The sequence below is a fragment of the Podarcis gaigeae genome (assembly GCF_964106915.1).
Source record: "Podarcis gaigeae genome assembly, chromosome: 8".
In the NCBI taxonomy this organism is placed as follows: Eukaryota; Metazoa; Chordata; class Lepidosauria; order Squamata; family Lacertidae; genus Podarcis; species Podarcis gaigeae.
The window spans coordinates 1,667,021-1,684,144 of NC_139684.1; the positions used below are offsets into that span (position 1 = coordinate 1,667,021).

General features: G+C 45.5%; 1 protein-coding gene across 4 annotated transcripts in view; it reads right to left on the reverse strand.

Annotated features, from left to right (window-relative positions):
* Positions 1–6,341: 6,341 nt before the first annotated feature.
* Positions 6,342–17,124, reverse strand: part of PLAT (plasminogen activator, tissue type) — a 36,324-nt gene continuing 25,541 nt past the window's right edge. For all 4 annotated transcript variants that reach the window (XM_083753292.1, XM_083753295.1, XM_083753294.1 and 1 more), the window contains 2 exons: positions 16,845–16,993; positions 6,342–7,290 (listed from right to left, as the gene is read on the reverse strand). In XM_083753292.1, the coding sequence (XP_083609418.1) occupies positions 7,132–7,290; positions 16,845–16,993 (308 nt within the window). In that variant the 3' untranslated portion in view covers positions 6,342–7,131. The remainder of the gene's footprint in view (positions 7,291–16,844; positions 16,994–17,124) is intronic.

Genomic DNA, 17,124 nt, shown 5'->3' on the forward strand with positions numbered 1-17,124 from the left:
CTAATGAATGAATGAATTAATTTATTACGGTCATAGACCAGAAAAAACAACAACGATAGTTTACAAGGGGAGTAATGGTGTCAATTAAAAATTGTAAAATTATACATAAAAGCAATACACATATGCACACACACACACACACACACTACAATGTATGTATAGACTTAAAAAATGAGGGGGCTTGTCCAGGGGCCAAGTCTTTTACTTTTTTACAGCTAATGCCCTCCGCTTGATCGCAGCCGCAGAAAATTTGGCCACTTTCAGTGTTACTTCTGGGTTTTTATCTCCTAGTAGGATTTTCAGCCGCTGAGATTCAGATCGACCTGGAAATTTCTGAACGATAGGGGAAATAAACAGTGACCTGATATCCCCATAGAGGTCGCAGTGTAGCAACACATGTGAAGCCGTTTCCACCTCTTTCAGACCACATGGGCAGACTCGTTCAGCATAGGGTTTGCCCACGTATCTGCCCTTTAGTAAGGCAGATGGCAGTACATCAAATCTGGTAAGGGTAAACGCCCGCCTGTATTTTGCGATTTGTAAATCCAGCAAATATGGTGTTAGATTGAACCCTTTTCCATAATCTTGGATGGCTGGATATTTATCTATCTTGCTCATATGGTCCTGAAGCTCTACATCTCCTATTCGCTGGCTCACCATCCTTTTAGCCTTTTCAAAACCTGAGGCTCTAAGTTCTTGTGGGGAAAGCCCCAGGCCCTTCAATTTTTCATAGAGCAACAATCTCCATTTAGACTGGAACGGGTCTAATAGAGTCAATGGAGCCACTCCCACTGGGAAAAATATGAGTTTTAGCCAGAAGTGAATCTTCAGGATCCATATCCTGGCATTGATAGGGAGTTGACCTACCTCCAGCCTAATGGCTGTGTTGGAAACACAGGTAGGTAACCCTAGTAGGGAGCGGTAAAATTTAGTTTGTACAGATTCCAGGGACTTGAGTTTTTGACAATTAAATATCTGGGTGCCATACATCAGTTGTGGAAGTATTTTTGCGACAAAGACCTGGGAGGCAGCAGGAACATATTGACCTCCTTTTCTATAGAAGAATCTTATGATAGCTCTGGAAGATCTTTGCGCATTTGCAATGGAATTCTTAATCTGATGGCACCAGGATCCCTTCTCATCAAAGATTATTCCAAGATATCTAAAGGATGTTACTTGCTCAATAGGTTGGTTATTAATTTTCCATTTATGTCGGAGTTTTCTCTTGGAGAACACCATAATTTTTGATTTAGTGAAATTTATTATTAGGTGTTCAGCTTCGCAATACTCTGTAAGAGCTCGTAAAAGTTTTCTTAGACCCACACAAGAGAAGGAAATAAGTGCCGCATCATCTGCGTACAAAAGGACTGGGATTGGTATATTATTTAGGTTTGGGGGATGAGTACTTGCATCCTCCATCTTTCTGACTAAGGAGTTTATGTAGAAATTAAATAGAATAGGGGCAAGAACACAGCCTTGCTTGACACCATGGAAACTTTGGATTTCCTTTGATAGGTTCCCATAACGGTCACATCTAACACGGATCCGAGTATTTTCATGTAGTCTACGGATAAGAAGCAAAAGACGTCTGTCGATGTTTGTGGCACTTAATTTTTCCCAAAGTCTGTGCCGGGGTATCAAATCGAAAGCTGATTTGAAATCTATAAAGGCTACATAGAGGGAGCCTCCTTTCTTTGAGGTGTATTCCCATGTGCCTAATGGGAATGTCTCCTTGAACTTGGAAGGGTCAAGAGGTGTGTGTAGAAACCTCTGACTTTGCATGGCTCAGATATAGCCTCCTGCATAAGACTAAGAGTCATGTCCGTTGAGCTGCTCGCCTGCATGTCTGGCGGTGCCCATCTTTGGCAGGTAGCCCCTGCCAGGCAGCCTATGAGAGAATTGGGCTGGAAAAGATTCCATGCCTCTGCTCTAACCACTCACCATGCTGGTTTTAATGTAATACGCATGCACCCAGCGTGTGTGCCAATCCACTTGATGCACTTTTACCCCACTCTTCCAAACCAGTATGTTTACTGGACTTCTGAGGAGGAATTGTGGTGGACTATATGTTGACTGCTGACACTCCTCAGCAGAGATAATCGTGTACGGGCTCACTAGCAGTACATGTGGAAAGGATCAGCAGAAGAATCAGCAGAAGTTTAGTGTCCAGATCAAAGGAAGTTATAGTCCCACTCTATTCTGCATTGGTCAGACCACACCTGGAATACTGGGTCCAGTTCTGGGCACCACAGTTTAAGAAGGATGTTGACAAGCTGGAAGGCATGCAGAGGAGGATGACCAAGGGTCTGGAAACCCAGCTTTCTGAGGACAGGTTGAAGGAGGTGGGTATGTTTAGCCTGGAGATGTTTAGACTGGGAGGAGATATGAGAGCCATCTTCAAATATCACAAGGGTTGTCACATGGAAGATGGAGCAAGCTTGTTTTCACCTGCTCTAGAAGCAATGGCTTCATGTTACAAGAAAGGAGATTATGACTAAACATCAGGAGAAATTTTCTGACAGTAGGAGCAGTTTGGCAGTGGAACAGACTCCCTGGGGAGTTGGTGGCCTCTCCTTCCTTGGAGGCTTTTTAGCAGAGATTGGGTGGCTATCTGCCAGGGATGCTTTAGCTGGGATTCCTGCATCGCAGGGGGGTGGACTGGATGACTCTGGGGGTCCCCTCCAACTCTACAATTCTGTGGTTCTATTCTTGCTTTTCTCTCTCTCTTGCTTTCTCTTTAGATTAGCTTGGCTTTATTGTATTTTATGTGGAAAACTTCCAATAAAAATTGATAAAAACAAAAGAACAAACCAGTATGTTTACTCTGGTAACTTGGAAGCATTCTGTTGATTTTGATCTCTGAGGGCAAGTTCAGCTTGCTCAAAAGCCTGGAATTTGATGTTGCTTCCAAGTTTAATCCTGGGATGACCCAGTTCTGTATCATCATCAGGCCTTCCTGATGAGTTTGCATCCTCTTCAGCTTTTGAGCTTGGAAAGATGAGGCTTGGGCTGGGCTGCCTGCCAGGTGCTGCCGCTGCCGCCACACTCCCTTCAGTGCTGCTGTCTCCTGGTCCCCGCTGAAAGCCTGATTCCAGTTGGTGGATCTGATGGTCTCGTGCTGCTCACCTTCAGTTCAATGGGAATATAGGAAGCTGCCTCCTGTCAAGTTGGCCCATTGACCTAAGTGTTGCTGACACTGACCAGCAGTAACTCTTCAGGGTTTGGGGCAGGGAAATGTTGACTGAAACTGGGAACCTTCTGTGTTTAAAGTGTGCACTCTGCTACCTCCAAAATAAAACCCTTCCCCCTCAAAATAAAGTAAGATTCCAGCCCTCATGATTCTGAGTAAAGGACTGATTTTAAAAGGAGACAAATCCTTATTCCATTGAGCCAGTTGCAAAGTGTGTGCTCTGAGCCATGGCCCTCCGCCAGCAACTTCTGCAAGTGAGCTTCCCTACAAACTGGTGTCCTCCCCACCCAGGGGGGTCAGATTTCACACCCAATTTGTGGTGGTGTTGGTTGACAGCCATCTGTATCAAGAGACAACTGCATATGCCTTGGCAGGGGTGGGAATCAAACCACTGAGAATCACAGCACCTGCTGTGGCTGCTGAGAACAGTAACTCGTGACTGCTGCCTCCCGCCTTGTTTTTGCTGCGTTAGTAGCACCAAAGCGACCTTCCCAGGGCGCCAGCCTGGGCCATGTGAAGGGAGGTCTTTGGCTTCCCAGACGACAAGACCTGCCTCTCTGCCTCACTGGTGGGGTCCAAAGGAAAGCAGAGCAATACATTTGGCACCAGCTGGGCTGCAGGAGTTGCTGAAAGGAGACACCTCTGGTACTACACAAAATCGACAGCCTCTGCCCCCCCAGATCTCTGTGGTAGAGATGTGGCCCTTCAGGAATTGCTGGATTACAAGTCACATCATCCCTGACTATTAGCTATGCTAGGATTGCATTACGTCTGGAATTTCCCGGACATAGCCAGGACCCATCCCTTGGAAACAGCGTCTGGTTGAAAACCACTGAAATGTCCAGGAAAATCTGGACGTATGGCAACCCATGTTGGAAGTGTGGATTTTGGCTAATTTCCTTTAAAACTTCATATATATTTTTGAGATTTTGCAAAAGAAGCTCAACAACTTTGGCCAAAAATAAAAAAGCCCCCCCCCCCCCCAAAATACAACCCTAAGATATGCTGACTGGGGCTGATGGGAGTTGTAGTTCAACATCATCTGGAAAACCATGGCTTATCTATGCCAAGGACACAGCAGAGGGAGCCAGGCAAGCGTCCACATTACTGCCGTCATTTGTTCTGTTGTTGGGGCTTCTGGAGAGGGAGAAATGCCCGTCTCATTTCTCTGAGTCAACAAGCCTCCCGCCGAGGAGTGAGGCCTTCATTCCTGAAAGGCTAAATCACCAGAAGGCCAAATCAGCCCTGGCTTGAACTTTGAACAGCAGCAGAGCAGAAAGACCTTGTGAAGTTGGGAGGAGGAAAGCCTGGAATTCCCAACCCTGATACCTCAATACAGATGCAAGTCCTCTTGAATTCAGTGGGACATGCCCAAGTAATTGTGTATGCCATCAATCTCTTATTTTCAGAAATAATAGTACTGTAATATCCTTTTTGCATGATTTCTGCTTCTTTTCTTCACCTTTAACTGCCCTGAACCATTTTGCTTGTTTTTCTTTTTTCTTACTTGCTACTCTCTTTCTCCGTTCATCTATTTCTGTCATTTCTATATACGAGGACGGTTTGATTCCTGCAGTTGACCTTTCACCAACATTTGCTGTTTGTGCTGTCCTCAGCATCCTGCTGGGCACCACGCAGAAATCAAAGAGGGGCACATTCTGACCCCCAGGCTTGCAATCTAATAAACTATGGTATGCAAGAGAAAGGGAATGCAGAGGGGAGAAAGGAAGATCATGAAAAAACAGCAGGACGGACAGAGTGAGAAAATGCACTTTCAATAAGTAGCTGTTTGGATCAAAGGTGGAGAAATATTCCAGGCTTATGGGGCAGCAGGGTCAAAAAACGAACTGCTGAAAAATGGCATACGAGAGCTGGGGTATGAAATGCAGGTTAACATTGAAAGTTAGCACCTTAAAGACCAACTAAGTCAGTTCTTGGTATGAGAAGTGTGCATGCACACGAAAGCTCATACCAAGAACTGACTTAGTTGGTCTTTAAGGTGCTACTGGAAGGAATTTTTTTTGTTTTGACTATGGCAGACCAACACAGCTACCTATCTGTAATTGAAAGTTAGCGTCCTTCAGTCTTGAGACAATGGAGTGCACCTCTGGGGGTGAATTCCACTTGCTGCTATAGCAGCACTGAAGTGGCTTCCCTGGGGCACAAGCCTGGGCCGTGTGGATGGAGGTCCTGAGCTGCCAGGCGACAAGACCCTGCTCTGGGCCTCGCTAACATGGTCCCAAGGCTGCCAGAAGGAGGCATACAAGGTGCCATCCAACTGCCTTGGGGACTCCACTCCAGATTTGTGTAGGGTTTACTCCTGAGCCTTTTCTTCTCCCAACGGTATCCCACATGGCAGTGGAGGTTTAGGGTCAGGCCAGACCAGGCCTAATGAGCACAGCAACTCATCCCTGTAGATCTAGCCCCTATGAGGCAGTTGTGTGGACTGAAGATCCCCACCTTCCCACAGTTGCCTAAGTCTCCTCTCCCAAGTCTTTCTCAAACAACCGGACTCCATTGCTGTGCCTGTTGGTGTTCTACCCTTTTCCACACCTCTTCTGGTTCTGGGAGATCAGGGGGAAGGGAGCTGGTCACAAGAGGGGGGCGGACCCCCCAGCTTCTTCAGCAGCCAGACTCATCTCTGCCTCTTGGCCCCTCCTCTCCTCTCCAGCCTCCACTTCTGGACTGCTCTCTGCCCCAGCCCCTTCCCACTCACTAAGCCCTGTTGCCTCTTATACAGTAAACAGCTCTGTGATCCTCAAAGGGCAGTATAGAAATTTAATGACTAATACTCAAGAAAAATGTGGAACAGGACTGGGGCAGATTCCCAAGGGAGGCCTGAAGCGCCATGTTTGGCCCAGAGCTTCCCAATCCTTGCACTGTCGTGTCAATTCAAACTCCACCCTCCAAGCTGGTCACAGCTCTTTCCAATGTTCATCGAGCACACAACCTAGGAGAAAGATCTCCTGCACAACCCGCCTCAAAATGCGTGGGAACTGGGCAAGCAGAACTACCGTGTTCTTGATTTCAGTGGGACTCCGGATCGGTCGATACACACTGTGCCCGTGCCTTTTCTTTGTAACCCTTTTTAAAAAAAAAAAAAAATAAGGAAAAAACATTGAAGCAAATTAATACAATACACACCAATTAATTCAAAGACAAGGTAGTTTAATGCCCTAGGAACCACACGCAGAAGGACAATTTTCAGCACAGGAGTATTTTCAAGTAGCAGCAGAAGACAACTCTGCCTTTGGACAGATAGTTAACATTGTATTAAAGAGTGTTTTATATAAAACATACACAGAAAGGTTAAATACCTGCAAACAAACTTTTGGATTAAAAGGATCTGAATATGTTCCTGACTAGAAGTGCGATTTGGTCCCCAGCTGGGGGAGCCTTGGGTCTTTCAGGTCAGGGGCCTTGCAGGAGAGAAGTGGCAAGCCGGCTTGGAGAAACGGTGGAGCAGATCAGGGCCCTTCTTTGCAATGCCCACGTTCTCTTCGAATACCTTTAGGAAACTGGAGCTTTCTTCATTCAGCAGGCTAAGCGTGTGTGAGAGAATTTCTTATTGCTGGCTGCACATATTGTTATTGTGTAGCCTGCTGCTAGAGTAATATACTCTCTGTCTTCTCCTGTTCATAAACTGCTCTTTAGAACGCTTCCTGGTTTGAAAAGTTCTTTACTGTGTGGAAGTGGGAAAGATATACACTCCTTTAAACAAGGCAAGTGTGGCTCTATGCTGAAGATTTCATTTGTCTCATAAAGTGCATGTCGAGGTCATATGCATGCTGGACATGCAGGTGCATTCAGACGTGCACATGCCTGCTTTCTGCTAGTTCCCACTCCATACATATGGAAACAAGTTTCGTGTTCTGCCATCCACTGTCTCTCCCTGATGCAAGGAGATTCCAATGGGAGGAATGACTGGCTTGCAGGTGCCATTAAGGCTTCATGTTCTCCTGAATCCAGCTCAGATAGTGAACCACCTTTGTGTAGACGCCCGGAATGCCTTTCTTCCCACAACCCACGCCCCAGCTGATGATCCCTAGCAGGTTCATTTGGCCATTGTTCAGACAAACCAAAGGCCCACCAGAATCACCCTGCAAAAAGAAAAAAGAGGGGTGAATTAAGTGAGCAACAGGTTCATTATTCAAATTAAAGTTCACTGAAGACAAGTCTTTAGCCACAATGAGCCACCTAGTCCTTCTACGATCAGCAGATCCAGGAACCAGTATCTAAATAAGCTGGCTATACCCAGGTGCCCAAATGAGCTAACCTTTAAGTGGGTCAGTGGGCTTCCTTGCTGCTTTCATGACCGCTGTTTGCAAAGGTCCATGCCAAAGAGATATTGTGATCTAGGAGGAAAGGGTGAAGCAGCCTTCCCCAGCCTGGTACCTGAAGGCTAGTTCAAAATGTTTGCATCCACTCCAAAAACTGTATTTTAAAAAGGCCCCCAAAAGGAAATACAACAGAATCACAGAATTGTAGAGTTCATCATCACAAAACTCAAGGTTACTCAATTAAATTGATTGGCAGTGTTTCTCAAACTTGGGTCCTCAGCTGTTGTGGTACAACACCCATCATCCTTAGCTAGCAGAACCAGTGGTCAGCCATGAGGGGAGTTGAAGTCCAACAACAGCTGAGGACCCAAGTCTGAGAAACACTGCTCTATGCGATTCACTGCTGCAAAGTGCAGGGATGGTCGACAGCTTAGGCAGACAAAATTCATGGCAGATAAAAGGCCTTCTGGGTAGTGGCACCCAACCTGTGGAACACTCTCCCATCATATGTCAGATAATTTAGAAGACATCTGAAGGCACCCCTGTTCTGGGAAGTTTTTAATGTTTGGTGTTTTATTGTGTGTTTTTTTATTTTGCTGAAAGCTGCCCAGAGTGGCTAGGGTAATCCAGTCAGGTGAGTTGCATATAAATATCATCATCATCATCATCATCAAACCATGGCTATAAGCCACAATGGCTATTTATTTTTAAAAATCCTATGTCCGGGGGGGGGGGGGGGGACTTCCGGAGGCAGCATGGCGGCTGCAGCAGCAGAAAAGAGCTCCTGAAGCCAGCCAGAGTGAAAGGCTCTGTCTGGCCGATTCCCGGGCTCCCAGGTCTGCTGCTGCCAACACTGCCAACGGAGAGGAATCGGGGGTGCCCGGGGCGTCTTTCAAGGGAGCCAAAACACCCCCCCACGACCTTGATTGAGCCGGAAAGGCACCCGACCCCCCCCCCCAACAGCCGAGAGGAGCTCCAAATCCAGGAAGACAGGGGAGCTAACGCAGAGAGGGAGAAAAAGGGAAGGGGGAAGGAAGAAGGGAAAAAAAGAAAGAAAGAAAGAAAGAAAGAAAGAAAGAAAGAAAGAAAGAAAGAAAGAAAGAGAGAGGAGCCCTAGCTTTGCCGACAAGGAAGAGGGGAGGTAGGTGAACACGGGAAGGCAAAGGACGCTGCGAAAAACACGTGGCTGAGCCGACCGGAGCCGACCCCTCCATGCAAAGCCGCATGACAAAGGAGATCACAGAAAGGAAGAAACTACCCCCTTCTTTTCTCCTTTTTTCTATAAAAAACAACAACCAACAAACAAAACCCTTTTTTAACCCCTTCCTACCCCTCTCCCCCTTTTTTAAAAAGAAATTCTTTTTTATTCCCCCCCCCCATATACCTACTTTTATCATTTTTCTTTTTAAAAGAGGGGCCACTGCTGCTGCAGCCACCCTTTATTTGAATCTTTATTTTTATTTCTATCTTTTCTACACACTATTTAAAGACACACTTTTCCACACACACACACCCTCAATTTAAACCTCATTTTATTTTCACCTCAAACTCCCCTCTTAAGAATTAAAATGGCAGTACCCAGAAAACAGCCCTGAACCATCACAGGCCATTTCCTGGGACTGCCACTTCGCCCCAGACTTTCCACTCTCTTTTACCTATCCTCTTTTACCTATACTTTACTCATTTTTATTTTCTTTTTAAAATAAAAAGCTCTATCTATCTATCTAAAGACAACCCCCCCTTTTTTTTTTACCTTTAATTCTCGTTTTTATCTTTTACCTGTACATTTTTAATTACTTTTTTACAAATAAAAAATAATAACAATAATTAGGAGGAAATATTATTATCTATTTTTTTTATTTTTTTAAAAAAAAACCACACATTTTTTCCCCTCTCTCTTTTTAAAGCCCGTTCTTGTCTATTTGTTGGCTTGTTGTTGAGGGGGGAATCTTTCGCCCCCAGCTACGACCACCACTCTCTTTTAAAACAAAAATTTCCTCTAGATCACTGCTATTGTTACTGATACTCTCCCCCTCAACTCCCCCCTTTTATTTTTCTCTCCCTTTTTGCTCTCCCCTCTCTCTCTTCACCCCTCCTCATTTTTTCCCCTTATCCCACCTTTCATTTTCCATCCCCAATATTTTTTCTCTCTATCCCTTTTATTTTTTAAAATCAACCCCCCCCTTTTTTCAGCCTGTCCGTCAGTTTGTTTTTGAGAGGGGAGCCCTTTCCCCCCCCCTCTTTTAAAATAAGACTTTCCCCCATACCATTGCAGCAGCTCCCCCTCCCTCCCTCCTCCCCTCTCCCCCTCTCTTTTCTTCTCCTTCCCCCCCACCCTTCCCCCTCCTCCTCTCATTCTCTCTCCCTCCTCCCTCTCTCTATCCCCCCCTTCCCCTAAAGGAAACACATACACACATTCATATCACCCTATCATAATTTGCCCCCTCATACTATAGCTAAAACTACTGCTGCAATCTAATACCTCTGATATTACTGTACCATCTCTCCTCTCTTTCAACTCTTTTTGTCTCTCTCTCTCTCTTCTCTCTTACTCCAATCTCCCCTCTCCCCCCCCGCCTCCCCCCTTCTTCTCTCTTTCTTCTTCTTCTTCTTCTTCCCTTTTCTCCCTCCACCCTTTACATATAGCCTATCTGTCTGTCTCTGTTTCTAAGCGCACTCCCAACCCCAATTTCCACCTTAACTGGACCCCAGTACCCCTTTTGGGTATATACAACCCCCTCCTAAACACATATTCCCCCTGGCCCCACCCCTCTAATCTCTTGCATCTCTACCTGCTAACCCCCCTCCCTTTATATGAACTGTCTGTCCGTTAGTCTACCCACCTCTGCTTACCCGCCCTCCCCCCCAGCCTCGGCGGCACCGCTGAGGCAACTACAGAAAACCCAAGAGAAGTTCTTAAAACACAGGCTAGAAGTGACACAAATGACCGCCTAATCCAAACGCTCTGTAAAAGCCACCAGCCAACAAAGCCTGATCAGCTCAACAACCCAACAATACCCAGGAATCACCACTGGCACAACTCCTAACCACCACACGCCCTACCCCAAGTGGACGCCAAGCCAACCTCAAACCAAAACTATCAGGGAGACTGAGATGACACCAACCAGGGAGATGGCAAAAAATGCTAAGATGGTAACCCTCCTTCAAGATGATGACCACCCAATAACGAAACGAGATCTGAGGGAAATGGAAGCAAGATTAGAAGAAACACTGAAGGCCACAATGGCTCCCATGCAGGTACTAATCAACAATCTAACCTCCAAAGTGGAAGCTCTAGAGAACAAAAACCAAATGCAAGAAAAAATAATAGAGCAATACCGGGAGGAGAACGCACGTGTGAACAAGAAACTGGACGAACTGGTAAACCAAATGGAAGCAGAACACAGAGAGATGAAAATTAAGCAAGCCGACCTTGAAGATCGCAATAGACGCTGTAACATCCGCTTCCGCAACTTTCCTGAAAAAACAGAGGAGAAAAGCCCAACAGACCTAATTATACGCTGGCTGAAAAACACAATCCCAGGCCTGAAACTTGAGGCAGATGACTTGGAGAGGGCTCACAGAGCCCTAAAACCTATGCCAAAACTCAGCGCCTCCCCAAGAGACATCATTGTATGCTTCACGCGCTACAAAAAGAAGGAAGAGGTATGGAACAACCTCAGAAACTCAACCAACCTTCGATATGGAGAAACCCCCATTCTGGCCCTACAGGACCTATCTCAGGATACTCTAAACCGGAGGAAAAGCCTGCGCCCATGCACCCAGCGTCTCCAACAAGCAGGGATCAAATACCGATGGGGCTTCCCCTTCCGTCTCATTGTAACAACCAATACAACACAACACATGGTTACCAACATACCTGAGGCCCTGCAACTACTAAAGAACCTTGAACTCGACCTCCCACCGGAATGGCAACCGACAAACCCACCAAGTGACAGCCCCAACCACGAGGAAACAACAGCAAGCAACTGGACGACGGTACAGAGCAAAAAGAAACAACAGAAGCGGCAGAACAACGCAAACCAATACAGGCAAGCACAACGCTCAGAACCGTCCCGCCGGCCATACGACACAAGAAACCAGACCAAGATTAACCAAACCAATTCATCGCAGATGGACAACCCTACAACAACAACAACAACAACAACAACAACTGCAGCTGAATGAAGCAACCAGGAAAAAAAACCCACAAACCGAAGGACTGGTGATTTCTCCCCCCCTTTCCCCCTCTCCCCCCCCCAAAACATAGATTTAGTTAACACCATCAACATCCCCCCCAGCCCCGCACCCCCACAGAAACCCCCACCCCAACACCAGTCCAGACGACCTCAACCACATTCCCCATCACCCACACCTTCAACATCCTCATACTCCATACTAAGGAAAAACAACTCCAACCTTAATAACACAACCCACAATCAGGCTAAAATCTGATACCCAACCAGCAATATGGTGGCACCAGAGCGTACCAGCACCCACATCCCCACCCCAACACACCAACAATGTTGCTTATAACATTGGCAACATTGCTTACGAACCTTATACCTGACAGCGACGTTACAAAGTCACTTCACACTGTCTCGCTGATCACCCCCTATCGCAGACAACAGGGGGGATGGCCTGTCCTTGAACATGGCCTTCCACACCAGCTGAGACCTAGGACCAACCGGCTAAATGCCAGATGGCCCAAAATACCCCAAACAAACACCTATATGACTACATATAGGAAACTCCCTACAACTTACCCCCTACTCTTTAACCCAAATCTCACTCTACTCCCACTAGCCCCCCACCCACCACACCCTAGGTCAGCGCAACCCCACTGGTTCTTTAAACAACACGAAGAGAGAGACACAGGACAACCCGAACGGGTTGGCAGGGAATCGCCCCACATAATAGATAAGCAAGATGGCTAACCTAAAAGCAATTACATTAAATGTGAGGGGGCTGGGAAACCCCATCAAAAGAAAACGCATCACCTCATACATAAACACCATGAAACCACACATCACCTTCCTACAAGAAATACACAACCCACCCAAAGGCAGCAAACTCCTGAGCGACCCCCGCTTCAGTCAACAGTGGGTCGCACAAGGCTCAGGGAAAGCTCGTGGTGTAGCCATAATACTCAGTAGAGACCTGAACTTCACTGCCACAACAGTCCTCAAGGACAAAAAAGGCAGATTCATTTTCGCTAAAGGGACACTAGATGGCAAAATCAAACTGACAATCGGCTCCATATATGCCCCAAACACGAAACAATTAGAATTCTTCCAGAAGACACTAAACAAATTCCTCTCCTTCTCTGAAGGGGAAGCAATCCTAGGAGGGGACCTCAATCTAAATATGAAAGGTTTATCCCTGAAAGATATCCACCCCACAACCCTATGGGCAACCTTCCTCCGAAGGAAACCCCCAACAACTAGGAACTCTTACAAGTTACTAAAAATGCTAAAAAACAGGGGTCTCTACGACATTTGGGGTGAGCAAAACCCGGGAGACATCAGCCATACATTCCAATCAGGACGCCATGATACAGTGTCCAGACTGGACAGCATTCTACTCACACAGGGTCTGATCCCCTCAGTGGAATCAACAAACATAGGTAACATTAAAATCACAGATCACGCCCCAGTAGAAGTCATCGTTAAAATAGGAGAAGGAACACAAACCACCCCATCATGGTCCTTCAGTCCCATCCTAACTACAAACAAACAAATTAGAGAGAGTCTCACAAAAACCCTCCAAAACTACTTCAAGGAAAACGATGTAAACAATATAACAACCCCCCTCCTATGGGACGCAATGAAAGCGGTCACCAGAGGAGCTTGCATAAAAGAGAAAACATTCCTTAAAAAACAAACCTCCTCAAAAATTAGCAAAATAGAACAAGACATCACAGCCCTCTCATCACGCTACAAACAAACAGGATCTAAAAAACTCCTCAAACTTATAGAACAAAAAAGGAGAGAACTAGACTCCCTAGAAATTAACAAAACAATGATCAACATTCTATACTCTAAACAACGTTTCTACGAATATGGAGGGAAAAATTCCAGATTACTAGCAAATAGATGTAGGAAAAAAGCACTCAAAACAAGAATACACTGCATCACCAAAAAAGACGGCAACATAACATTCTCCCCCGAAGAAATAACCTCAGAATTTGCAGAATTCTACTCCAACCTATACACCTCCCATAACCCACCAGAGAAGGAAATCAGAACATTTCTAGCAGGACTGACCATGCCTACCCTAACTGATGAGGAACAGGAATTCATGGACAGCCCTATCACCACAGAGGAAATAGATGCGGTCCTCAAAAACCTGAAACCACACAAAGCCCCAGGCCCAGATGGCTTCACAGCAGAATTCTATAGGAAATTCAAAGAACCCTTGATGCCCTACATGACCCGCCTATTCAACGACATCATAAAAGGGGGCCCCATCCCCAAAACCTGGACCCACTCCAAAATAGTCTCCATCCCAAAACCACTAAAAGACAGCCTCAAAGTAGAATCATACCGCCCAATCTCATTAATAAACCAAGACTACAAGATATTCACATCAATCTTGGCCCACCGCCTAAAAATCTTCCTACACAAGTTAATAGCCCCAGACCAGACTGGCTTTGTCCCTGGCCGCAATATAACAGACCCCATCAGGAAACTACTGAACCTGATCGAACACAGCAAGGCAACTAAACTCCCATTGACAATTATGTCCTTAGACATCCTCAAAGCCTTTGATTGCTTAGAGTGGAAATACATATTAGCAGTACTAACTAACATGAAATTTGGCCCCAACTTCCTACAAATCCTCAAACAAATATACTCCCAAGCCTCAGCAAGATGCAGAACTAATAATATGGATTGTAATACTATAGCTATCCAAAGAGGCACGAAACAAGGATGCCCACTGTCTCCCTTCTTATTTATCCTGGCTCTGGAACCCTTAGCAATCCGCATCCGAGCAGCCACAGACATCAAGGGAGTGGAAATAAAAGGCAGAACCTATAAATTAGGGCTCTTTGCAGATGACCTAATGGTCACAACACCAGACCCCATAAGCACAGCAACCTCCCTAATCAGAGAACTCAACACATTTGCAATGGTGTCGGGCCTACAGGTAAATTTTACAAAGTCAGAAGCAATGTGCTTCAACACCCCTCCTCACACCCAAAAAGAACTCACGAAGGTCACCAAAATAAAACTTTGCCACACCAAGTTCAGATACCTAGGGGTACAAATAACCAGAAACCTCAATAAACTGTACCTCCACAACTACAAGCCCCTGTGGCGACAAATTAACAAAGACCTAAAAAGATGGAATAACACGAATTTCACTCTCTCAGACAAAATAGCCATGATCAAAATGATCACACTCCCAAAACTAACCTACCTATTCCAAACCCTCCCAATCTGGATCCCCTCAACCCAACTTCGCAGTTGGCAGAGAAAACTACACTCTTTCATCTTCTCACATAAAAAACCAAGAATAAGCCCCAAATACCTGCACCTCCCCACCTCAGAAGGAGGATGGGGAATCCCCAACATAGAAGCATATTACAATGCCAACCAAATACGCCATATAATCCCATATATACTAGAAGATGAGACAAAACAATGGGTACACCTAGAGAGGGACACAATTGAAAACACCTGCACCACAACATACCCACTCCTCCCAAACAAACTAAAGAAAATTCCCACAACACTTAACAGGTACACACAGACCATGCTCAAAGCATGGAAAACACAAATAGGCAAACTATCCCCAACCCCATCCCCACTAATCCCCCTGGCGTACCACCCATTATTCTACCATGCAGCACAAAACCTCCAGACAAAAACCTGGCGAACCAAAGGCTTATATCGCCTAATAGACTTTTATAAAAATAACAAACCCTTGTCAACACAAGAAATACAAGACAAACTAGAAGACACCCAAATGACCTGGTTAACACAACACCAACTACATGCCTTCTTAAACAACCCAACAGTAAAATCAGCAGCAACTAGGCCCCTGACAACCTTCGAAAACCTCCTCCTAACAACAAAGGGAAACGGTAAAGGGACGGTATCCGCAATATACAAAATACTACTCCAAAATCCCGCAAATCCCCTAGACACAATCAAAAAACAATGGGAGAATGACATAGGCTATGAGATTAACCCCACTCAATGGACCAGAATGTGGTCTAAACCCCCCTTTAAATCCATATCAACAAAAAGAAAAGAACTCACACTGAAACTCACCTACAGGTGGTACCTAACACCAAGGAAACTAGCGCTAATACACCCAGGAACCTCACCAAAATGCTGGAGAGGGTGCACCTCCTCAGGCACATACCTCCACATGTGGTGGGAGTGTCCCAAAATTCAACTATTCTGGACAACAGCCATACAAGAAATATGTAAAATAACTAAGCAAGTAATAGACATCACCCCAGAATTGGCCCTACTAAACATCTTCCAAGACAACAATGCCCATTTACACCACAAAGAACTTATAACCCACCTGCTCTCAGCAACCAGAAACATCATAACCAGACACTGGAGAGACCTGTCAGGAGTAAGCATGGACCAATGGTACCAAATAGTATGGGAAACAGCCCTACTAGAAAAATTAACTAATAAACTGAAACTGACACGGGGACAAACAGAAGAAGACGCCTTCACCCCGGTATGGCTCCCCTTTATCACATACACAGCCCAACAGGACAATGACAATAATCCACCAACAGCATACAAATCAATATGGCTAACCTGATCCAAAACACCCACCCACCTCACTCACACACGAAAACAAAGATCACCACAGCCAATCACAAGCAAACAATCACACCCTAAGCCAACCCCAACCTCTCTCACCACCAAAGGAACACAAGTGAACAACACAAGCAACGCTGACACCAAACTCTACATACATTAAACATAATAGAAACACCGCCACCCGACCCCACCCCCATCCACCCTCCCTCTCCCCACCCCCCCTTTCTTTTTTCTTTCTGTTTTCTTCTCCCCCTAATGCCTCAACAAATGAAACGGATTTGTAAAAACGTTACATGGAAGAAGAAGAAGAAAAAAATACGAGGCACTACACTTCTGTAAAACAAGAAAATCCTTAATAAAAATATTTTTTTAAAAAAATCCTATGTCCAGCTTCCCCCACCCGCTCTGAAATATGGGATCTCCAAAGTCAGATGTTCAAAGTCAGATGTTATTTACCTCTGATCCTCAGAATCTAGAGACAAAAAATAGGACATTGCTTTGATGTCCTCCCTGTGAGCTTTGCAGGGTGCTGGTCTGATCCAGCAGGGCAATTCCTAACATTCCTAGAACTGGGATTACCTTGCAGGCATCGTCAATCTCCCTGGTGTCTCCTGCACACAGCATGTTCTCAGTGACCGTCCTGTTTGAAAGGAGCTTGGGTGTGCATTGGCTGTCTGGATAGAGCCTCACATGTCCTTCCTTCAGACGCTCCGAGAAGAAAGCAGAAACTGTAGATAGAAAGAGGACATATTCATCTGGATTATTGTCTTAATACATAATCACAGTGAAGAAACTCTGGAGTGAATAAAGAGCAAGGACTGAATACTTCTTAATATTAGAGCAAAAGTTGTGATGTTGG